At 29.5% G+C, this 24352-nt stretch overlaps 1 protein-coding gene and 3 long non-coding RNA genes across 11 annotated transcripts; 2 read left to right on the top strand and 2 right to left on the bottom strand.

Annotated features, from left to right (window-relative positions):
* Window positions 1-92: 92 nt before the first annotated feature.
* On the bottom strand, window positions 93-2269 carry LOC117127984. 2 transcript variants are annotated; one of them, XR_004451033.1, is made up of 5 exons: window positions 1904-2266; window positions 1300-1831; window positions 1082-1194; window positions 443-990; window positions 93-356 (listed from the first exon to the last, which is right to left on the bottom strand). It is a non-coding gene; the product is annotated as an uncharacterized LOC117127984 (long non-coding RNA). The 2 variants fall into 2 exon arrangements; XR_004451032.1 differs by having other exon boundaries at window positions 93-990; window positions 1904-2269.
* LOC117127989 lies at window positions 2232-14552 on the top strand. The gene is made up of 3 exons (XR_004451045.1): window positions 2232-2448; window positions 8604-8607; window positions 12224-14552. It is a non-coding gene; the product is annotated as an uncharacterized LOC117127989 (long non-coding RNA).
* LOC117127986 lies at window positions 9047-12889 on the bottom strand. Of its 7 annotated transcripts, none has more exons than XR_004451036.1 (7): window positions 12801-12889; window positions 11889-12720; window positions 11333-11678; window positions 11038-11235; window positions 10324-10845; window positions 10171-10232; window positions 9047-10035 (listed from the first exon to the last, which is right to left on the bottom strand). It is a non-coding gene; the product is annotated as an uncharacterized LOC117127986 (long non-coding RNA). The 7 variants fall into 7 exon arrangements; XR_004451042.1 differs by lacking the exon at window positions 12801-12889 and having other exon boundaries at window positions 10324-10400; window positions 10718-10845; window positions 11889-12225; XR_004451039.1 differs by lacking the exon at window positions 12801-12889 and having other exon boundaries at window positions 10324-10400; window positions 10735-10845; window positions 11889-12225.
* A 2009-nt stretch (window positions 14553-16561) lies between the features above and the next one.
* Window positions 16562-22129, top strand: LOC103840588 (mediator of RNA polymerase II transcription subunit 25). Its single transcript, XM_009117088.3, has 15 exons — window positions 16562-17044; window positions 17579-17609; window positions 17847-17910; window positions 17993-18123; window positions 18235-18438; window positions 18531-18596; window positions 18696-18915; window positions 19040-19107; window positions 19352-20125; window positions 20200-20253; window positions 20393-20421; window positions 20557-20625; window positions 20701-20785; window positions 21076-21162; window positions 21352-22129. Exons 1-15 carry the CDS (start codon window positions 16662-16664, stop codon window positions 21796-21798), a joined length of 2712 nt encoding a protein of 903 aa, XP_009115336.2. The 5' UTR covers window positions 16562-16661; the 3' UTR covers window positions 21799-22129.
* Window positions 22130-24352: the final 2223 nt, after the last annotated feature.

Below are 24352 nucleotides of genomic sequence, written 5' to 3'. Positions count from 1 at the left end.
TGATAACGTAAATTGATTTCTCTTTTTTTGTTCTTATTAATTTTCTCTTTTTATTCATAAATTTTATATATTTTTGGATTATAGTATGTATATTCAATTAATTTAGATGATGACTAAAATTTATTTAAATTCAACCTAATTTAACTAAATTTTCATTTTTTGTATGTTTTTGTTTTCATATTTATTATGCTTAAAATTATGTTTTGATTATATATTAATAATTTATTACGATTTTCAGTATATTTTATATAATTTCTCTCAAGTTAAATTTGGTAAGAGAAAAGAAGAAAATTTTCCAAGATCAGCAAAGATTATATTGAAATGAGCAGTCGATCTTTGTTGTCTTCCCGTGAGATCTTCAGATGCAAAAATAAAAAATGTAACATGAATATAAGCAAAAGCAATACACATATCTACTACATAGCTATAGGGTTAAGCCCACCTTGATTGTAACCGTGGAGAATCTTATATTTTTCTTCAGTCTCACATTTAAGTTTAATCGAAGTCTTTGAGAATTTTTCCTCTAGCATCCTCAACCGGCTCTGTATGTTCTCAGAGATTACGTTCAGACGCACCACAAGCTTATGATCTTTCCTAGCCTCTTCTTCTGCAAACCTAGAAATACTTTTGAGGTCACCCATCTTCCCCAAGTACTCTCCTATATAGTTAGCAGCCCTATAATAATCATCAGTATTGGCAAGCCATGCGTAAAGGCTAGAGTCAGCAGCACCACCACCACTCAGCCAATCTTTTTTACCATGACCATCTTCTTGATAAGCCTTCTTGGACAGCAAAGCATCGTTAAGTCCATTCCAGTCTCTGTTAAACTCAACTATCCCGGTTCCTGAATGACCGAAACAGTCCCACACGGTACGAACTCTAATAGGTTGAATCCTCTTCTGATCAATTCATCCTTAAGCTGTGGTCCGCTCTCCCCAGTACAACACAAACCATCATGTCTCATCTTTGTTGGTATATTAACCAAAATACCTTAACCCCAAACACAGATAAACCTTCTATTAGTAATATGCTAACATGATACTTTGTAATGAAAATAGAGAGATGGGATCTCATTAGTTACCTTTCCAAGACCACACAGGTTTCTCGAATTGATCATCATAAGCTAGAGGAATATCGCCAGTTAATGATGCCAAGGCTTTTGAGCGCTTAGAGACTGTAGCCGTAGAAAATTTTCTAGAAAATATAAAACGGTAGCAATTAATTTACAATGCGAACCAGTACCTTAGGAATTGGGATTGAACAAAGTTGGGATCCCCAACTAATAGTTGGTAACTATACATTCATGTCTCCTCTAAAGTTGATGCCTCCATGAATGGTTATGCACACCACTTGAGAGTATCAGTTGAACTGCACGCTACGTCTTTGTGTCCAAAAAGTCGATGCCATGCTTCCAACAAACTTAATGAAATAATCATGAGTGTTCCTCATCTGCTGAATATCATCTAACTCTGCTCCCTACCACGTCGTACCAACAAACGAAAACAAAATCATTAAACAAAACCAAAATCATCTAACATGATCTAAACTCAAGCTTACTAAATCAATAAACGAAATAAAAATCATCTAAACTCAAGCTTTCTAAATTAATTAATAAAGAAAAAAAAATCTAAACTCAAGTTTTCTTCTGAAAACGTTTTTGGGAGGATGATGGAGTAAAGAACGTCATTGAGTTAAAGATTAATTGAATGAAGAATCTTTTTATAGCTGGATTTCCACTGCTTCGTGTAGAAGATTAATTGAATGAAGAATCTTTGATTGGAGTTGGTTGATGGAGTAAAGAACGTCATCAATAACACTGAATCAACTTGTCCTGTGGGAGATAAATAATTCAGGGTTTATAATACTGATTAGGGGACGAAATTTTTTGGTTAAAATCACAAACCTGTGTCGTCAATAATGAGCATCTCCAGTCCAATAAAGGTCCCTCCTTTTGCTGTGTTTTTTTTACTCATAGAAATGTATGAGTCGAAATTGTAATTCGGATCGAGATGGACGTGGTGGGATGTGGAATACAAAGCAACATGAGAATTTCCGGTTAAAACAGGTGACTTTCAGTTGGGTTTCATTGCCATGGCTTAAGTTTACTGAGAGGAGGTTTTCGAGCTTAGATTTGTAGTAAGCTAAGAAGAAAGAGTTTATAAAAAAATGAAGAGAGGGAGGTGAAAGGAAACGATTAATTACAGAGGGGGATGGGTAACGGAAATGGAAGAAGATGAAACTTAGAAGATGATTGAATGGAATGAGTTAGGAGACCGATGTTTTAGAAGATTAGGATTTCTCAAGTGTTTTTTTACTTGGGCCATATATGAGACCCGATTTTTTTTAAGAATTGGCTAAACATAAATGACATGGCAGAGAGGATTTTTCTTATTGATTAATTTTTTGTGATGACGTGGCACGCTTCCTGCTCACCGTATCCGGCTTTTAGTATGACTAGGGATTAACCCGGGCTACGCCCGGGATTTTTACTTTTTTTCTAATTTAAGTTGTTAAATTATTTATATTTAGGCTATGAAATATATTTATATAAATGTTAAGAATGCATGCCATACTTTAAATTTATTTTTAAATTTTAACACGTTAAATTAACATATTTTTTACTATTTAAATATTTTTTTTGTAATTTTGTTGGCTATCTAATTATCATATTTAGCAAAACTATCTGTTGAGTGTTAGAATAAATGTTTTAGATATTTAATTAAACTCCAGAGTATTTTCGGATCCACCACATGCTCAACAATCGATCGATCCGTAAAAAGATGGTTGATCTCCTTGGCCAGGTAAGTATAATTTTAGCAAAAATATCTTTGATTTTCAAATATTAAGTATATAACTATTCTTTGAATATTTTTTTTTTTTGAATAGTATTTTTTGATTAAAATATTGTATTATAATGTTTATATAAAAATTTTGTGATGTTTGAATTGTGATGTTCGTATACTTAACCTAGATGACATTGATGTTTAACATTATTGTTTTCTGGAAATAGAAAATAATGATATATCAAAACGTATCTAATACTTGTTAAATGATAGTATAATGTAAATTACATCCATCATTTGAAAATAACCTTTTGTTGTTTTTATTTATTTATTTTAATCAGAAATTATTTTTATTTAAAAACATTATTCATATATAATATAATAGTTTAAGTTTGGAAGATTAATCTATATATGTAAATTATGTATATTTTTTTTTAAAAAAATAAAGATATTATATATAGAGTAACTGGATAAAAGCTGAATTTCTTATCTTGAAAATCAAATATTTATATTTTTGTCTTCATGTTATACTTACCAATCCATCATTGATATTTATAACTCAGTATGTTCTAAAAAAAACTTAGTTTTAAGTAATAAACGAATTTAATAAATTAAATTCATCACCTATAATGTTCTGTAAACTATATTTGAAAACTCTCTAAAATTATATTTTAAGCATAATATTAATATTATTTAATTTAAGTTATTTTAAGCATAATATATGCTAAACCAACTTAAATTATATTTACAATAGGACCATCCTAAACCGGTTAATAAACCAAAAATAATACTAAACCAACATAAACCAATACCTGATTCGGCGAGGAAGGAAGTGTTTCGGGATAAACGCTTGAATGGTTATTAATTGTAATGGTTTGATCATGAAAGAGTTAGTATAAGTATTAACAATAAAATTATGGATTAGATTAATTTAAATTTGTAAGAATACTTTTGTGTCTATGAAAAGCAATTCAATTCCCATTAATAAGTTTGGCTTTTGGAAGTTGCGGGTTTTCCAACAATGAATCCACCTAACAAAAAGTTCATTGTTATAAAAAATCTCCTTCAAGGTCATTAAAGGTTTTTGGGACGGCAAGAATTGATGGTGAAACTATTTTTTTGCTCGAGTGCTTTGAAGTTTTCTTTGATTGTGTGAGGTTGATGTTGATGGGATAATCAGTTTTATAGGAACTTTCTTGATGTAAAACTATATATTTTTTTTGTTTAATGTGGTATTTCCATTTTTATATAATATACTACCATTTTAAGATAGATGTACATTTTAGGATAGATGTTTAAATCTTAATGTACTTTTTTTCATTTTTAAATGTTTATCTCCATTTCTTATATTTTTACTTACGTAATATCTATATTTTATATTTTAAAATAGATATTTAAATCTTAATGTACTTTTTCCATTTTTTTTAATTGTGTATTTACTTATATTATATATTTTACATTTTAAGATAGATGTTTAATGTTTAATGAACTTTTTCCATTTTCTTAAAAAATTGTGTATTTACTTATTATTATATATATAATTCATATATTATATATTTACATTATTTACTTATTATTTATTTTCCTGTATATGTATTTCTATTTCCTGTACTTTTTATTTACTTAATATCTCTATTTTACATTTTAAGATAGATGTTTAAATGTTAATTTACGTTTTCCATTTTTTTAAATTGTATATTTCTATTTGTTATACTTTCTATTTACGTAATATCTATATTTTAAATTTTAAGATATATTTTTAAATCTTAATGTAATTTTCCATTTTTTAAATTGGGTATTTACCTATATTATATATTTACTTATTAATTATTTTTATTTATATTGTGTATTTCTATTTCTTATACTTTCTATTTACTAATAATTTTATATTTTAAGATAGATTTACATTTTAAGATAGATGTTTAAATACTAATGTACTTTTTCCACTTTTTTAAATTGTGTATTTCCTTTTCTTATACTTTCTATTTGCGTAATATCTATATTTTATATTTTAAGATAGATGTTTAAATCTTAATATATTTTTTCCATTGTTTTTAAGTTGTGTATTTCTTTTTCTTATACTTTCTATTTACTTAATATCTATATTTTACATTTTAAGATAGATGTTTAATATTTAATGTATTCTTTCCATTTTTTAAAATTGTGCATTTACTTATTATTGTATATATAATTCGTATATTTATATATTTATAATATATACTTATTATTTATTTTTCTATATATTGAGTATTTCTCTTTCTTATACTTTATATTTAGTTAATATCTATATTTTAAGATAGATGTTTAAGTTTTAATGTATTTTTCCATTTTTAATGTAAAACGACAATGTTTAATAGAAGAATTTGGACAAATAGTCAAATAGTTATATTTATGTTTTTTTTCTTTTTTTATAAAATGGTAATGTTACATTATGGAGATAAGCCATTTTTTTAGTGAAAAATGGTAATCTTACATATGTTTAATGTAGATTTCCATTTTTTATGTTGTATGTTTACATATTATTGTTATTTTTAAATGTAAAATGGTAATCTTACATATGTTTAATGTAGTATTTCCATTTTTTATGTTGTATGTTTACATATTATTTTTTAAAAATAAAAATGTAAAATGGTAATCTTACATATGTTTAATGTAGTATTTCTATTTTTTATGTTGTATGTTTACATATATTTATTATTTTCGAAATTATATATAATGTTTTTTGTTTTTTTATAAAACGGTAATGTTACATTATGGAGATAAGCCGTTTTTTTAAGTGAAAAATGGTAATCTTACATATGTTTAATGTAGTTTTTCCATTTTTTATGTTGTATGTTTAGATATTATTTATAATTTTTGAAAATTAGTAAAACTATATTTTATGCCACGTGTCATCTTTCGGAAGTAGTTTTTTTTTGCTGATGTGGACGCTCTATGGAGCCTCAAAAGGTCCCTTTTATTAGTATAGACTAGATCATTTCTCCGCGCTACGCGCGGATAATATATTTAAATTTGTTATATTTATCATTTTTATTTCTATGTAAATTTTTGTATATTAAATTATATATAACTAATTTTTAAATTTGATTTTTTTTATATTATTAGTTTGAAGTAAGTATTTCTACAATATGTAACACAATTAACTAATAAAATATGAAGAATCAAGTCCGACATTTTAAAGTTATGTAAAAAAAAATATAATTATGTATAGAACATAAATTATCTTAGTTTAAAACATCGGAATCTCATCTCAAATAAATTCACGAAAAGAAAAAGTACTCCAATAACCTACTTAAAATATAAAACCCCCTTTTCAAAAAGAAAGTGTACTTAATAATATTTTTTTATGTGTAATAGTTGAAAACTGACAATTGAATATCGATCTAGAATATTATTTTAATATATCTAATGGTAAAATACTAATTGTAATAAACAAATTTTGATTTTTTTAATACTTCATGAATTAGAAGTCTTTAAAATATATAATCTATTTTATTAACATAATCTATTTTTTATTCATTTATTATTTTTACGTTACAAAATATTGCTTTAGTTTTATTTGTATATTATTTTTTTTAATAATTTAGTTTCTTTTTAAGTATTTTAAAATTATCAAGAATATAATATATTTAAAATTATTTATTTAAATATATCCAAATATGATGTCTCATTTTTATGTGTGTTTGCGTTAAGCATATTAAATTTGTAGTTTGTATATTTAATAACACTTTGTGGCGTGTTGTTCTATGGTTTTAATAAATGTGTTGTCATTTCATTTTTATTACTACTAACATGATGTTTTAGTGATCAGTGATAATGTATTTTTAACGTTATGTTTTATATTTTATCGTATATTTTCTAACTCTTTATGTTGGCACTTTTTTGGAATCATTTTAATTAGATAATATGTTTAAAGATGTAAATAAAACTGTGTATGTTGTGAATTTAGACTTTTTAGTGTAGCTGAGCACTATCAATTATGGAAATTATATTATGATTTTATTTTACTAAATTTTTCTTTTATTGTATATTTTTTGTTTTATTTTTTTATTTTTAAAATTTTATTACCTTATTCTTTAATTGTAGATAATTGCTATTTCTAATTTTTGTTTCATATACCTTAAAAGTCTTCGGTTGATTTTTTATTGTTTTCTTTCTTCAATTACAATGTACAGTTCAACCGTTTTTTTTTTGAGATCAAACTACTAATATCATTAGATAGAAAAGCTTAATCTCCAAGAATGGAGTGAGTATTTGTGCTAGAGAAAACTGATTTAGCCACTAATATAGTGAGATATTATAATATTAGAAGGTATGAAAACTCTTCTATGTTGGATATAATTAAGTTGTTGTCAATTGATTATATATTTGTGATAACTGGAAATACATCTTTATGTCTTCTTACATCATCCTTCATTGATTTACGGTTCGACCATTTTTTAATATACTGAAAGTAACATAATATTAAATGTTGATTATCTCCTTCCAATTAGGAATGCACAGAATCAGAGAAATTTAAGGTGATACCACTTTACAAATTTGTCCTCATATCTATATAAAGTTAGTCTATATGTTTCAAAATGTAATCAGTTTTAATTAAAATCTATAATATTTAAAAGTTATTACTTTAGAAAACTGTCATTTAATATATAAATTTAATCAATTACACAATAATTTACATAATTTAATTGGCCACACAATATCAATAAATATAAAGTTACATTGAAATATAAAAACAATTTATATAGTGAAACAAAAAACACTTTTAAACCATTATATTATAAAACAAAAGAAATATTCAAATTATATTGAAGCATTAGAATAATAAGAATTAGAAAAGCTGAAATTTCAACGTCGATCATTTACGTCGGTCATGCCTTAGACCATCTCCAATGTATTCCTCTATTTTTTTTCTCTAAAATAGAGGAATTTCATAATAGAGATGGATTTGTCTCCGATGTATTTTTCTATTTTCTATCCTAAAAAGGAATATTCTTGATATATTCTTCTCTAAGTTTACAAATAATATATTTTATTTGTGAAAGTTGAAACCAGCCCAATTTCTTTTAGTATTTTATAAAATTATGATATTATTTACACTAAATATTTCTTTACAAACTATTATGTAAATAAAAAATATAATTATATTTATATAAATAATATATTTCACTAAAAATATATTTTCGGTTATAATTGCTTAAGTAAAAAGTTAAATGATCATTTTGTAAAAAAAAAATAGAGGAGGTGACATGTCAAAAAATATAGTTTCTCATTGGACGATTATTTTCGCCTACGTGGACACTCTATCTGAGGCTTATTTCCTCCAGTTTTAATTAAAATCTGTAATATTTAAGAGTTATTACTTTAGAAAACTGTGATTTAATATATAAATTTAATCAATTACACAGTAATTTACTTAATTTAATTGGCCAAACAATATCCAATTAATAAAGTTACATTGAAATATAAAAAAAATTATATAGTGAAACAAAAAATAAATTTCCATATCTACGAAAATTCTACATCAGAAAAGGAAGGTAGTATAATTCCTTGAATCGAGATTTTTAAACACAAACATCCAAAATATAATCAAGGTATGACAATGTTTTACTTAAGAATTGAGTTATTGGTATATCAAAAAATTTGAGAAATAATGAATTATTAAACAAAATAATTCAAACTTTTAACATTTGAAAGATAATGAAATATATGAAGTCATAACTCAACTATTTTAATAGTAAAATTTGGGCTACGCAAAATATCCAAACCCAAAGATCCGACTTAAATCAACCCGAAAATCAGGCTTTCGAACTCGATCAGATATGTGATAAATAACCGAATGGGTCTTAAATTGATGTATCTGAAGATCTGGAACCCAATCTGGTCTAAACCAAGAATCAAATGAGTAACCGAAGATATCCAAAATTTATATATATATCTAAAAATATTTGTTACAATTGTACATATAAGTATTTTAATAATTTAATTTAAAATCATAAGTTAATTATATTATTTAATTTCAATATTTTGTGTGTTTTCGGTTAAAATAGGATAGCGTGAATAAAAATGCTCAAAAGTGTATATAATGAATTTTTTTTGGTTATTATTGGTACATTTGGATAGTTTGGATACAAAATACTTGAACTAAATTGGGTAATATGGTTACTTTTAGTACAAATATCTGAACATGTTTAAAATACATTGCTAATTCGGTTATTTTCAGGGTAAAAAACATTTTGTAATTTTGTATAACATTTAATATATTTTAATTTTGTTAAATTATTTATTTTTTACTTCTATGTCAATTTTTATCGTTTTACATTGTATTCAAATTAATTCTAAATTTTAAATAAATAAATTTTATAATATAATAGCTGAATTTATTTGATTGGAAATTGTTTTTTTTAGTTAAACTGAAATGAATATTTTTCTTTTCTTTTCTTTTTAGAAAGTCTCGATCTCACCGTGGAGCTTCGAGTTACGATTTCAGAACCTTGTAGCCAGAGATTACTCAGAAGAAGCATATGACAATGGTTCCATCAAGGTTTTGCCGATGAGTATCTCAACTCGATCTCACCGGAGAATCTTGTTCTTTTAATGTAAAGAACACATACAAAGAAGAAAAGTTGGATTGTATTAGCTTTACTAAGTTTAACACTGATACGTTTGGTATTTGGCACAATAGCAGCACAGAAAGTCATCTGACACTGTAAGAGAACTGACCAATTCCCAATTGTTGATATCTTCAGAGGTCCATGAGCTTTCATAAATGACTGCAGGACGTCATCGAGAAGCCAACTTGATTTGTCATGTGCGATTCCAATTATGTTGAAGATACATTCAACTCCGACCAACAACTCCCATCTGAGCAACTGGCAGAAGCTTAGTAGACGGCTGAACAACTTCACAACCTTAGCCAGAAGGCTTTTCAGCGCTAGTGGCGGGTTACGGGTATATCACGTCTAACAAAGGAAAACCCATCCCTATCATCTTCTTCAAGGTTACTGCCCCTTTAATCTAAATAAGATGAAGAAAATGAACATCTAAGAATGTACATATCCTGCAGGAGTACGTATCAGTGTACCAGTTACATGCCCCAAACTTATGGAGAGTTTTCCCATGTACGATTTTAGAGACAATGATGGTTCTTGAAGTACTCCTTCTCGAGTGTGGTTGGATATCAGGTGGAAGGTCGAGGACGTCAAGTCCTTTTCTACACGCCAGATCACACACAGTTTGTGTTCTATTGTGCCTGCACACAGTTACACCAATTCGTTACAAACAGTGAAAGTCACTGACACATGTCTTTTAGAAATGGTCACTGAAACATCAAAAAATACAGGGTATTGATGCCGTTTCTGGATATGATTTGGGATGATGCTTATACCAGTCTTATAAAAAAAATCGCTTTAAACATGAGTCCTGCTTTAGTTTCCATTTGCTAATCAACTGCAATTGTTCATTATATGGTTAACTGAACAGTTTATATGGTGCAGAGATACAAAGTAAGAGAAATAAAAAAAATTTGATGAATGCTGACCTTACAGATTTTTAAGCTGAGACCAGTTGCCAATACACTCTGAGATGGTTCCCTAGAAGTGATTGTCACTTACCCTTCTGCAGTTGAAAACACAAAAACAGTTTAGGACTATTAAATTTACCTTCTTGGACTACTTATAGGTTTTCTTGACGACCTCGTTGTTAACTGAGGTGAGAATTCATAAGTTTCAAAGAATTTCATACTACAGAAAAAAAAGTATACATAAAAGTCAGGAAGAATTCAACATGAAAACTTAAAAGTTAAAACCCAGAAAAGGTTTAGCTCAAACTTATATTACAACTCTAAAAATTACTCCACTGCATCCAATCAAGAAAAATATTCAAATTTACACACACAGAATTAATATTCTTATGAGGGCTAATATTGATCTCACGGTAGACGGAACTGTACTTGATTCTGACTATGGTCATCCGTGTTGTTTTGGGAGCTCTGACATGATCGGAACACGGGTTATGCTTCAAAACCAACAATCGTTCTGATCTTATATCCATGCCTAACTCCCTGCTTAAATAGAAAGGTGATTATGTGAATGAAAAACAATGCTATGATTTTGCTGTTTTTTAAGAATTAAGCTAACATCAATGAAAGGGTTCAAAAAAAAAAAAAGCTAACATCAATGGATCACGCAAAAAGAATCGAAGGAACTATTTTGAGCAGAGTAAAATAATGAATATGAAGAGAGTAGACACAAACCTTGATTGTTATAATACAGGACGATGGGAGACCTTCCCGTGGAGACAAAAGACTTTCGTGGATTAAGCAGTAGGTACTTGTAAATGGTTATTCTCAAAAGTGTGTTACAGGATCCGACTAAACTATCATATGAAGTAGAACAATCTGGTCGTTGTGCCATCAATACGCCTCAAGCCTCAACTTAATCACTATCAAAGTCTACATAAATCAAGTATATAGTTTTTTTTTTGATCAATTAAGTATTTAGTTTCTACATTAAAACCAGAGAGGAAGGTAAAACCTGGTTACAACTTACATTAGGACGGCACTGGCTTCTTTGGATACCGATGGTGATGAAGGTGGAGCCAATAGGAATTTGAGTTTCCAGACTGTGTTTCACCTCAGTTCCATTTTGGTGAAGCCATCTCGCTGTTAGAAAATCTTGAAGGATTTAACGGTGATGAATCTGATGTAATGGAAGATCAAGAACCCAAAGAATGAGAACTTAACGATTAGGATAAACACGTAGTTTGGAGCTCATGGAGACCAGTTGCAGAAGTCTGGAAAGTTGGATGATGACTTTCTGTTATCCTTGGCTTTTGAAGATGGGAGTTTGCTGATTTCTTCATGATCAGTGTTTGGTTGATGACAGAGATTTAGCGCTGGAAATACAAACCCAAAAATCAACTCGACAGGTTCAATCATCAGTCGATTCAAAATAAATAGAATCACTCAAAAAAAAAATATCAGATCCAATCAATCTTTAAACTACAGCTTAATTTGGTTTTGACCTAAAAACCCAATATCCAAATACACAGAGAGCTTGCATATATATTATAAAACAAATTTAGAGGGGGAGAGATGAGAGCCACCTTGATCCAGAGTTGATGACATTGGCATGACCGGGGAAATATAGATTCTACGTTGTAGTTCTTCTTCTCCTCAGCAAAATTGGATGTGAAGAGGTAGATTATATAGTGATTGCACTAAATGATAAAGCTTTATGAGTCACAATTTTAATGTTACAGAGGAGAAGAGGTGAAACGGTTGGGATTTCTTCGAGGAAAAGGAGGAAGACGAAGTCGTCGAACTAATTTTGGATGTGTGAGGAACATATGACATGGCACAATACAACTCTATGATTGGTCTGAATTATTAATGTGACGTGGATCCCTTCTCCATTGAGAATATCTGGCTTTTAGTATAGTATAGATATCCATTGAAACAAAACGGTTAAAGGGATAAACCAATAACTTTGATTTCATTATAAAATTGATACATGTTTGTAGAATTTTTCAAAAGTACATAAAATATATACCAAAATACAAAATATACTTGAAATACAATATTTGATGATTACATACAGAATAACAAATACTTAATGTAGTTTAGTGCAGAATTTAGATAGGATGAATGTAATAAATTTGCTATTTAAAGTTTTATAGATTAAAATTGACATTTTATGTTAATTTACCTAACATCTTTTTTTCTTTCAAAAAACATACATTTAAACAAAATTAACCCACATTACTTATTTTGATAGTTTGTTGAATTTATAAGATCAAAATTTATAACTTTAGCTTGCCTGTTATATATTAAAAAGAATTGTCTGGCAATAATTAAGTTAAATTTCAGCAAAAAAAAAGATTAAATAAAGTAAATTCATCTTTGGATTCAGAAATTCAAGCTCTGCTGTAAGGAATACTGGAAAAGAAAAATTCAACAAATGAAAAATCAGTCAACAAATCAAAGAAAAACTGTAGAGAATTGAAAACATGCAAAACCTTCTTTGTCAAGGCCAAAACCTTATGCTTCGTATATTCAACTCGAAGATAAATGCCGAGAGTGTAGTTATGGTTGTCCAGGAGAAAAATATTTTATGCTCGATACTCTCTCTAAACCGTGACTATTATCGTACCAGTATCAATTGCTTCCCATAATTCCACCAAATCAATATAAAATCTTGTCGATAAATGATTTTTAAGTACTAATCTAGACGAAGAAAAAAAAATTGTTGCAGAAAGAAAAGAAGATATAAAGAAACACATGTCAAAATTGAAAATTTAAGAGAGATTATAAGATCTTTTTTTGTTGGGGAATATAGAAAAAAGGGGAGATAACAGAGGGTTGAGTACGAAGGTTGTAAGGAGAGGGTGGAGTCTCCTCTGTTTTTGGGGTTATGCGCTCTGTTTCTGTTGTTTCCACGGGGCATTACTCGGTTTGTTGTGTTGGTGTTGGTTGTCTGTAACTCTGTATGGCAACGATGAAATATAAAAGGAACTTTTTTTTTTTTTTTGTAACTGAATATAAAAGGAACTTTGAAGTCAAAAAAAAAACAGAGGGTTATAAAAAAAGGAAAACAGTTTGAAATCGTGGAAATGAGATTTTCTGAACGTGGATGAAATATCAAGATATAATTACTAAAAATTAGGGATGAAAAAGAATTATTTTCAAACACTTTTTTTTTAAAGTGTTTTCCAACTATCAAAATTTGATTAGCCATGTGACTTGTGCTTTAGTATATAAAGGATATACGATTTTGATTTATTTTTTCTTTAAAAAAGAAAATAAATAAAAATAAATATCTAGACCACGTCAGTTTATATGTAAATTATTTTATTTTGTAAAAGTATATATGATTCACATTATAAAAGGATATCCGGAACCGATCCGAACCGGTGTGAACCGGTGTGAACCAAAACTTATTAAATAACTAGGATATATAATTCATTGATCCGAACCCGATCGGATCTTACCTGAACCTGAGCTGAATATCCGAAATCCCAACCTTAATAGCTTATAAATCTAATCCATTAATTAAGTGTCATATTTTTTATCTACTATTGACAAGTAATAGTAAGACCATTTAAATAATTACTTAATGTAAAATATTTAAATATTTATATTAGATCTTAATACTCAATAAGATATTAATAATAAATCAATAAATTTGAATTTTTTCAATTCTAAGAAAATCTGTTGAAACAAATCTAACAAAATCCTACCAAACATTTTAAATATTTTTTAAAAATCATGCATTAATTAATTTTGTAATTAATAATATAATAACTTAATTAGAATTTATCATTAAAAATTATGTTATTTTATAAATTTATGATTATAAATTATCAATACTATTAAAATAGGTGTGCTCTATCAACTAAATATAAAAAAAAATTACATTAAATTGGTAGATTAACCTATTTTTAAAATGCTTTCATTTAACTAATTTTATCATTCATCGATAAAACATCTTAAACTATCTAATATTGTATGCAAAAACTAAAATCATTAACATATGTTAAAATTTTATTTACAACTATATATTATTTTTTGTTTACTTTGGAAAAAAATCAATTATATTATCTAAAAATGATTAAATACAAAATATTATAGTACATAACTAACATTTAGTTCATGTATTATTTACAAAATATGTTACTAGAAATATTTGAAATTTTAATAACTAATTAAAGGTATTAATAAAAATTATTTTCATTATCAATTTAATATTTATTTAAATTAAAACAAAATATCTGGAGAAATGTTTTAAAAAATCTTACCAAAAATTCAAATATATTCTTATAAAATAATGAATTGATTTTGTAGAAAACAAATTCAAAAATCATATAATCTTCCAAACTCAAAAATGGTTGTGTAATTTTTCAAAAAATTGAAAATTAAATATTAAAATCCAAAAATGATAAAGTTTTAAATTTTGTAAGAGATAAAATAATAGATGCTAAAATATAATTTTTTGAAAAGTAACACAAAAATAGGTTGTAAGAATTCAAAGTAATATAATATTTTTGAAATATTAATTTAATAATTAAAAATCAGAAAACTTGATACCATAACATCCAAAAGTATCCTATATTGATAAAATATACTATAATAATCTGAAAAATACCACTATGTATACAATTTACTAAATTAACCGAGTAGATATTATTTAAGCATAAAAATGTATTTACTTATAAAATTTTGCAAAATACAAAAATGATAGATGTTCAACTATATTTTAAGCAACATATATATATATATAAATTATTATAAACAAATATCCATCTAAAGTATAACTAAATAATTTTAAAACGTATTGTAAACAAACTATAGAAATAAAAAAATAAATTAAAGGAGACTATAGAAAGTTGTTTAAAACTTTTATAATGATATCAAAGTTATACATTTATAAAATAAAAAATATCTACACGTATGTGTGGGGCAAAACTCTAAGGACAATTCTCTCAAATAGTATTTTTTAAGTTTTTATCACAAAATAGCTTTCAAAAAAGAAAATAACCAAAATAGTTTTTTTATTTTCAATTTTTTAATATTTTTTTAATTTGAAATCCTATCCTCAAAATATCATCCGTTAGCTCTAAACCTAAGTCTAGATTAGTTAACCATATGATAAAAATATATTTTCTCTTTAATAAAACTTATTTTGGTTATTTTCTGCATTGAAAACTATTTTTGTTACAAAACTAAAAAAAATGCGTAATTTCTCAAACTTAAAGTCTAATCCCCTATATATTAAAAGAGAAGCATTACAACATATTTTTGTAGCCACATCTCATCACCACAATCATTCTTAGAATCCTTAGAAAAATATATTGGTCCATATAAATATATAATAAGTTTTTTATTAAAATAACCATAAATTAATCATAAATGTTCTTCGTTGTTTCCTTAAATAAAAAATCACGGAATTATCTAATGTGGCTAAAGTATATATGACAATTAATAATTTTGAATAATAAAGATTTGACTCTATCATTTTTAATTCATTTTAAAATAAATTAAACAACCACATTAAATATATAATAAAAATTTAGATTTTTTCATATATGTTATATTTTGAATTTTAAAAACGAATATAAATGACTAAAGTTATTAAAAATCTCACACTGAAATTTTTGTGATCCATGGTTTAAAATTTATGTTATAACAACATACAAATGATTACAAAATTACATAAGTAGGAAGTCTCATTTAATAAATATTATATATATGCATATTAATATTTTTTAAAAAATAAGTTATATACCATATAAAATACATAAGTATTTTAATTTTGAATTTGATTTGAAATTTTTTGATAAACATTTTGAACAATTATTGACAACTTAATATTTAGATTTTACACTTTGCATTGAATGTTTTTAAAATTATAAATTACTAAAACTATTAAACATCCCATAAATGTTTTATTGTTATCATTGATTTAAAAAATTTGTTATAAAGAAATACAAACGATCAAAAATAATATGAGTATAAAATAATTTTTTAACAGATGTTAATATTAAAAATGTACTATATATCTATGTTAATATCATTTAAACTTAATTTTATAACATATAAAAAAAGAAAAAGTTTTTGTCTGGATAAATAAAATTTATTTAAGTATTTGTACCAATTTAATTATATACGTAATAGTTACTAAATTTTTAATTACTCAATATATATTTATTATTTTATAATATGTAAAAATATATAATACTAAAAAATAATTTATATATAATATTCATTCCGCGCAAGGAATATTTTAACCTAGTATCTCTTTAAAATTTGGAAAAACAAAAGGAATATTTTATTGGGTGAGACTGAAACCGTCGGGGTTAGCTAGAAAACACACTAAATCAATGATTCAAAAAAAAAAAAAACCAAAAGTAAACTTAATAAAGAAGGTGAACCACAATCTAGTCATAATAATATATATATTTCCTTCCGTAGCCGGAGAAGAAGGAAGGAAACTTTCAAAGGAAGAGGAGCAAAGATCAAATCAAACTTTCCCGAGAAATCTCCGTCCGCGAAAATTTGTTAATGCATCAACAATTCACGGGATAGAGAGAGAGAGAGAGACTGAGTCTTCTCGTATCTTGTTTCGATTCACCTCGCAGCTCTCCAAAGGACTTGCGATTATGTCGTCGGAGTTGAAACAGCTAATCGTCGTTGTTGAAGGCACCGCTGCCTTGGGTCCTTACTGGCAAACCATCGTCTCCGACTATCTCCTCAAAATCATCAGGTTCCTTTCTCTCTCCTCGCTTTTGATTTTAGGGTTTATGAGAAGTTGATACCGTTCGAGTTAGGCCTTAGCGATCTTCAATTGGTAGATCGAGTCTCGTTTATCTTCCCTTGCGAGTAGTTTCAAATGGTTTGCCTCTGTTCATCGCCGACTGAGTGATTACTGTGTCTCGATGAGTTGATCTTGCTGAATTAGAAGATAAGTGCCATGAGCTAGGTTCTTATATGTTTTGTATTGATTTTGTTTGTGAGGAGGGAAGGATATTGTTTTTGATACAAACGATCCATAAGGCAATGTATATTCCTGATGGTTAATTTTGTATTTACTTGTACATTTGTATGGATTGGATTATTCTTATCGGTGGATATTGAGAACATAGGTTACATATTATAGTCACTTTGTTATTGGATAGATAGTTTTTTATTTATTGAGTATGTTGAACCATGTGAAAGAACACTTTTTATCTGAGATTGTGTTGTATGTTAAAATTTTATATCCGTCATCTGTTAATGCTCTCTGTGTGTGTTTGTCCAGGTCTTTCTGTGGCACTGAGTTAAACGGAGAGGTACTGTATCTAACTCATTCTCGTTTTTGAGTGAACTCAAGTTTCATTCTTGAGCGGAATGTGATTCACTGTTACGTATTGCTATTTGTACATTACTAAATACTTCTTTCTATGTGTCGATTGGTAAACAACAGTGTATCTGTCAATCATTGCCATACAAAATTTAAGAGACAGTTGGTTATGTCTGATGACTGATTCGATGGTTGATCAGTCTTTATATATTCACTTAACTTGCAGAGGAACCCTGTTTCTAATGTTGAGCTGTCACTGGTGATCTTCAATTCTCATGGTTCATATTGTGGTATGTATTGCGTTCTATAACTGTGCGCTTTTTCCACGGCCTTGGCTATTCCGTTTAATTCTGATTGTTTCGTTTTTCTTAGCGTGCTTGGTACAACGGAGTGGCTGGACAAAAGATGTTAATATTTTCTTGCGTTGGCTTTCGTCCATACAATTTGCCGGTGGTGGTTTCAATGAGGCTGCCACAGCTGAAGGGCTTGCCGAAGCATTGATGGTGGGAATTTTGATCTTTAGTAATCGTGGCTTCAATGAAAATAATGCTGCTTCCTTCAGCGATATTCAGATCCTAAAACCTCATGATTTTCCTTTGTCTTTCATGATGCAGATGTTTTCTCCTCCTTCAGGTCAAGCACAACCAAGTAATGATCTGAAAAGGCACTGTATCCTAATCACAGCCAGCAACCCTTACTCGTTGCCAACACCTGTATATCGTCCAAAATTGCAAAATCCGGAACGGTATGAAAACGGCCATGCGCAATCTGAAAGTCGTTTATCAGATGCCGAGACAGTGGCATCATATTTTTCTAGGGTATTTTCTTTATGAATTACCCTTGTATTACGACTTGCTACAGTTGCTTTAAAAAAAATTGGGAATCACTAACCTACCATATTGGTGTGCAGTGCTCTGTTTCATTGTCTGTTGTGTGTCCAAAGCAGCTTCCAAAGATAAGAGCACTATACAATGCGGTGAGACTAGCTAGCATAAAATGTTTTTTTTTGTCAGCCAGCTCTCTGAAGTAAGATAATTTTATGAAAAAAATGTTGAGATTTTTCTTTTAAATTCAGGGAAAGCCCAATGCACAAAGTGCGGACTTGTCAATTGACACGGTTAAGAACGCATTCTATCTTGTCCTGATCTCAGAGAACTTTGTGGAGGCACGTGCTGCCTTAAGTCATTCTGCTACAAATTTTCCACAGACCACCCAAAGCCCTGTGAAAGTGGACAGGGCCACTGTTGCTCCATCTCTTCCAGTCACTGGCCAACCTCTACCTCCTGTACCATCAGGTTTTCTTCTGGCCAGGCCCTTCGTTTAGTTGAACTATCTTGCGTTCTCTTTTAATGCGTCTTTCATAGTTTGTCTTGCTTCGTTCTTTCTATGTGAAGTTCATTTTTTTGTGTGTGTTTTCAGCCAATGGACCTATTATGAATCGGCAACCAGTCTCTGTCGGACCAGTTCCTACTGCTACTGTGAAAGTTGTAAGTCTGTTTTGATCTTTTTAGTCAATTGGAGGAGGTTGCTTTATTGGCAACTAATTCCTGTTTATTTAATAAAAGCTATCGCAAATGGATTGTAATTTTATTCTATGCTATTTGATAGGACTTAAGAATGCTTTTTTAGATTATGTTAAATTGATCCAATGTTAAATTCTTTTGAATATCCCATTGAAATATCTGATATATGTAAAGCTTGTTAATTGGATTTCTTGGGATTAAAATTCAGGAGCCTGGCACTATATCTTCTATGGCAGCAGTTCCAACTTTTCCTCATATCCCGTCCGTAGCACGGCCTGCTACACAAGCAATTCCTTCAGTTCAAACATCTTCAGCATCGCCAGTCTCTCAAGAAATGGTCACCAAAGCCGAGAATGCACCAGATATTAAGCCTGTTGTTGGTGGAATGACGCCACAATTGCGTACTGGCCCTCCTGGGGGAGCTAATGTAAATCTGCTGAATAATCTTTCTCAAGTTCGACAAGTCATGAGCTCTGCAGCTCTGGCGGGTGCATCCTCGTCTGGGCAAAGTGCGGTTGCAATGCATATGTCAAATATGATATCAACAGGAATGGCTACATCTCTGCCTCCTTCACAAACTGCGTTTTCATCCGGACAGCAGGGAAATACTTCAATGGCTGGTTCGGGTGCATTAGCGGGGACTGAACAAGCGGGACAAAGCCCGGCTCCTAACAATGCCTTCAGTCCTCAAACAACGTCAAACCTTGGTGTTTCTCAACCAATGCAAGGGATGAACCAAGGAAGTCATTCTGGAGCACAGATGATGCAAAGCGGAATTTCCATGAACCAAAACATGATGAGTCAAGGAAATGTCTCCTCTGGAACAGGTGGAATGATGCCTACTCCAGGAGTTGGCCAACAAACGCAATCAGGAATACAACAGCTTGGTGGTAGTAACAGCTCAGCTCCTAATGTGCAGTTGTCACAGCCATCGTCGGGGGCTATGCAGCCTTCTCAATCCAAATATGTTAAAGTCTGGGAGGTATTGTCAGTTTGCCTTGTCTGAAATAGCGATGGTCTTATGCTAAATTAACTTACATTTTCAAATTCATATAGGGAAATTTATCTGGGCAGAGACAAGGGCAGCCTGTTCTTATCACCAGACTTGAGGTGTGTGTTGAGGGCACCTCCTCTATGGGCTCTTTTCCCCCCAATATATTTTCAGGGATCAATTGCTTAGTGCTTAACCACATCTTCCTTTCTCAGAACTTTGTTGAGTTGTGGTAACATCTTTGTTTATATTTGACAGGGTTACCGAAGTGCTTCTGCGTCTGATTCGTAAGTCAACTAATTTAAATATGGAAACTTGTTTACTTATTAACCCTTTTCAAGCGAATAACAAGTTTCAATTGCAGTCTACTTCTTAAAATATGATTGTAGTTATTAAAATAACTTTTGCTTTCGTGTCCCCAGGTTGGCAGCCAATTGGCCACCGAATATGCAGATCGTTCGGCTCATATCCCAGGATCATATGAATAACAAGTAATACTTTTTTACTATGGCATTTGTGGATATTGTTTTCGTGTCACTAATATTTTTTATCTGCCTTTGTATCAGGCAATATGTTGGCAAAGCTGACTTCCTTGTGTTTCGGGCCATGAGTCAACATGGGTTTTTAGGACAACTTCAGGATAAGAAGCTTGTGAGTTTTGTTGATATTTTAAGCTACTTGTCCGATTTTCCTACTTATTTCACTCGTTTATTCAAATTTAATAACAAAAGGATTTAATAGATATGAGGTCGACATAGGTGTTAAAAATGAAATCCATGCAAAAGCATCTATTAATCTCTTTCTATGCCCTTTTTACTCATTACGAAACCTACACTTGTTGCCTTGTTTTGTTAGCCTAATCATGTTCCATACTTGTAACATCTTCACGCTTAGTTCTTGTGGAGTTGTATAAGATAAATGTGTCTGCCTCTGAAATGCAGTGTGCAGTCATCCAGCTGCCATCACAGACTCTGCTTCTCTCCGTCTCTGACAAGGCCTGCCGCTTAATTGGAATGCTTTTTCCAGGGGTAAGTAAGCACTAATTAAGGTGTCCACAGATGATTTCACTTCACATGTATCAAATTGTTTAGTGGCTCTTGTGTTTTATTTCCAAACTGAATGCTAAAGGAGTCTGTATAATCCATCTTGCACCAGTGGTCTCTAGATATCGGTTTGATTTAAGTTACAGAATCGTTTTTATTTCTGTGATGGTTCAGGATATGGTTGTGTTTAAGCCACAAATTCAAAATCAGCAACAGCAGCAACTCCAACAACAACAACAGATCCAGCAGCAACAGCAGCAGCAGCAAATCCAGCAGCAACAACAACAACAGATCCAGCAGCAACACCATCATCAACAGCAACAGCTGCCACAACTCCAGCAGCAGCAGCAGCATCAAATGTCACAGCTCCAACATCATCAGCAGCAACAGCTGTCACAGCTTCATCATCATCACCAGCAGCAGCAGCAGACGTCACCGCTGAATCAGATGCAGCAACAAACTTCGCCACTGAATCAGATGCAGCAGCAGCAGCAGCCTCAACAGATTGTTGGGTCAGGAGTAATGGGTGGCCAAGCTTTTGGGCAAGCTCCTGGAAGATCACAACAAGGTGCTGGTGGCGGAGGGCAGCCTACCATGCCAGGAGCGGGCTTCATGGGATAAAAGCTCGATATCTCTTCTTCAGTTTTTTTACTTTCTGCTAATTAGTTTCATCATATAAACATAACTTATATCTGTCTTCTTGGCCAACTTGATTAAGACCATTCTTTGGTTCGTGTCATTTGCCTCTGCCTGAAAAATGGCATCCTCATGTGGGTATCTGATCATTAACTAAGCCTTTGTTTTATTGTCTAGAGAAACATATTAATGTGGTTGTCTTTCACTTTCTTCCTAGTTTAGTCCTCAAGCTCTCGGTGTTTATCAGATTGACAAGTTAATAATCGTGATTGGATTTTTTAGTTCGTTTGCATATATATGAGGATACATTTATTCTCTCAGCTTTATTATAAAAAGGTTACATTATTGTCTAACTAGGATTTAAGAATCTCAATACATCTTTTAAAGCATCTTCATTTCAATATGCTTTAGCTTCTAGAGAGTTATAGATCTTATTCCAATTGGCAATTGTAATTGCTCATAAATCACAATTTAGGTAACTCCAAATAAAGTAACAAAACAAAATGCTTCTTGTATTGTAGCCTTATAGTCATCTTCTATTTTTCATATCTTTTAAATAGCTTAATGCATATAATCGATGAATATAAAATTACACCAATGAAAATAAAGAGTTTCAGAGAAGCCGACTTTTTTCATTAAATTCACATTTACAATCTCACATATTCCATTTACAACTAGAGTCTAGATTAGAAATTCAATATCTACTAATAATAGCAATCCCAATTAATTCTAAAGGTTGTGTGTTTTTATAAGAACTAGAGATTTTTTCCGCGCTTCGCGCGGATTGTGTCTTATAAATTTATTTTATTTATAATATTATTTGTCGGTTTTTTTATTTTACATTAACTTCTTATTTTTCCAATGTTATTTTTTCTTAATTTAAATTTATATGTTTATAATTTTTCATTTTTCTTGTTGTAGATGAAGAATTATATTTTTTATTGATGGTTTTTTGTATGTGATATAAACTTTTTGATATTTTAAAATAATGTTATATATAGTACGATTAACACATTAAAGAAGAGAAACATATTCATGCACATTTTACACAGGTTTTAAATGCATAATTTTAAACATTATATATGTATATATTAAAAGTTTGAAACATGTAAATGTTTTCTGAAGCTAAATACTTGTTCTGAGTTTACATAACTTATCGAAAGTTTTATCCTTTTTTAAATTCAAATCACAGAAAAAAATATCAAAAAGTCAGTATAGATGGGTTTTTTGGGCTTTTAAATCAACACTGAAAAATTACATGAATCAGATAACAACCGTTTTATAAACAACTGGATAAAATTTGACCGAGCCAAAGATTTTCACACAATATGTTCTTTCTTCTTCAAATTGCGAAGAGCCTATAGGCACAAGAAAAAAAATCATAATTTTTGTTTTCACTTATATAACATTTTTTCTCCTTTACACACGGAGTTTATTACACTGTTATAAGCAATGAAAAACTCTATTCATATAAGATTCATATCTATGCATTTTGACAAAGAAGAATTTTAGCCATCTTTAGTTTCAGAATGGACCAACTTCAGTCATATACACTATATTTTCTCTATGATTCAAATCTTATGATTTTAATATATGTGCAGATTTTCATATGAAAAAGCACGCACGTCATCTATCATTCAACCTATTACTTTTTTCAAAATAAATACTATAATCCTCATTTGGTTAGCTCCACAAATTAATCTCTTTGGATCAGTTTACTAAAAAATATAGATACTAATGTTAGAAAAGAATATAAACACTATCAACAACAAATATTGGCACAAGTTTAGATTTGCTGCTGAAGTTTGGATTTCTTCTCCGGCTGATCTACACTCTGTTGCAGCCTGGATCAATCAACCTCGCGTCAATGCAGATACGCATGCTACTCCAGTCATCAAGCTCTACTTTCAGTCAGTCATCTACCTGCTGTGGAAAGAGCGTAATGCTCGTGTGTTCACAGCTGTTTCCTCACCTTCATCAGTCATCCTTGCCTCTCTCGACCGTATGATGCGTGACTGTCTCCTCTCTTACCCGGCAAGTTCTTCTTTCTCTTCTTCTCTACTTCTTTTTATCTTTCTTGTATAAGACTTCCTTAAGGCTTTTTTTACCTTGAGTTGTTGTTGGTTGTTTTTGTTTCCTTGCTGTAATAAGTTGTTTAAAAACAATAGTGTAACCTTTCAAAAATTGATAATCTTAGCATCTTACAAAAAAAAACAACAAATATTGATTTATTTATGTGAATATGTATTTTATTTTAAATCATTATAGTGGACGAAGAAAACACCATAATTTGTACAACAAATTTTCTTAGATTCACGTCATGATACTCACAATTTTATCATTTTAATTACATAATTTTACATGAGCTTCTTCACCTTCCCCGATTATTTTTTCTTTATTTATAACTACAATATAAAGTTATAAACTATATATATTATAAATTAATAATTTATTTACCCTTAAAGTTTAACGATTAAAAATAGAACATAATTCAATATAGATATATGATTCTATTAATAAATTAGTAGTTACAAATTTG

Source organism: Brassica rapa, chromosome A09, assembly GCF_000309985.2.
Source record: "Brassica rapa cultivar Chiifu-401-42 chromosome A09, CAAS_Brap_v3.01, whole genome shotgun sequence".
NCBI classification, from domain to species: domain Eukaryota; kingdom Viridiplantae; phylum Streptophyta; class Magnoliopsida; order Brassicales; family Brassicaceae; genus Brassica; species Brassica rapa.
Note: the sequence above shows the minus strand (reverse complement) of the source record. Positions and strands in the feature narration are given on the sequence as shown.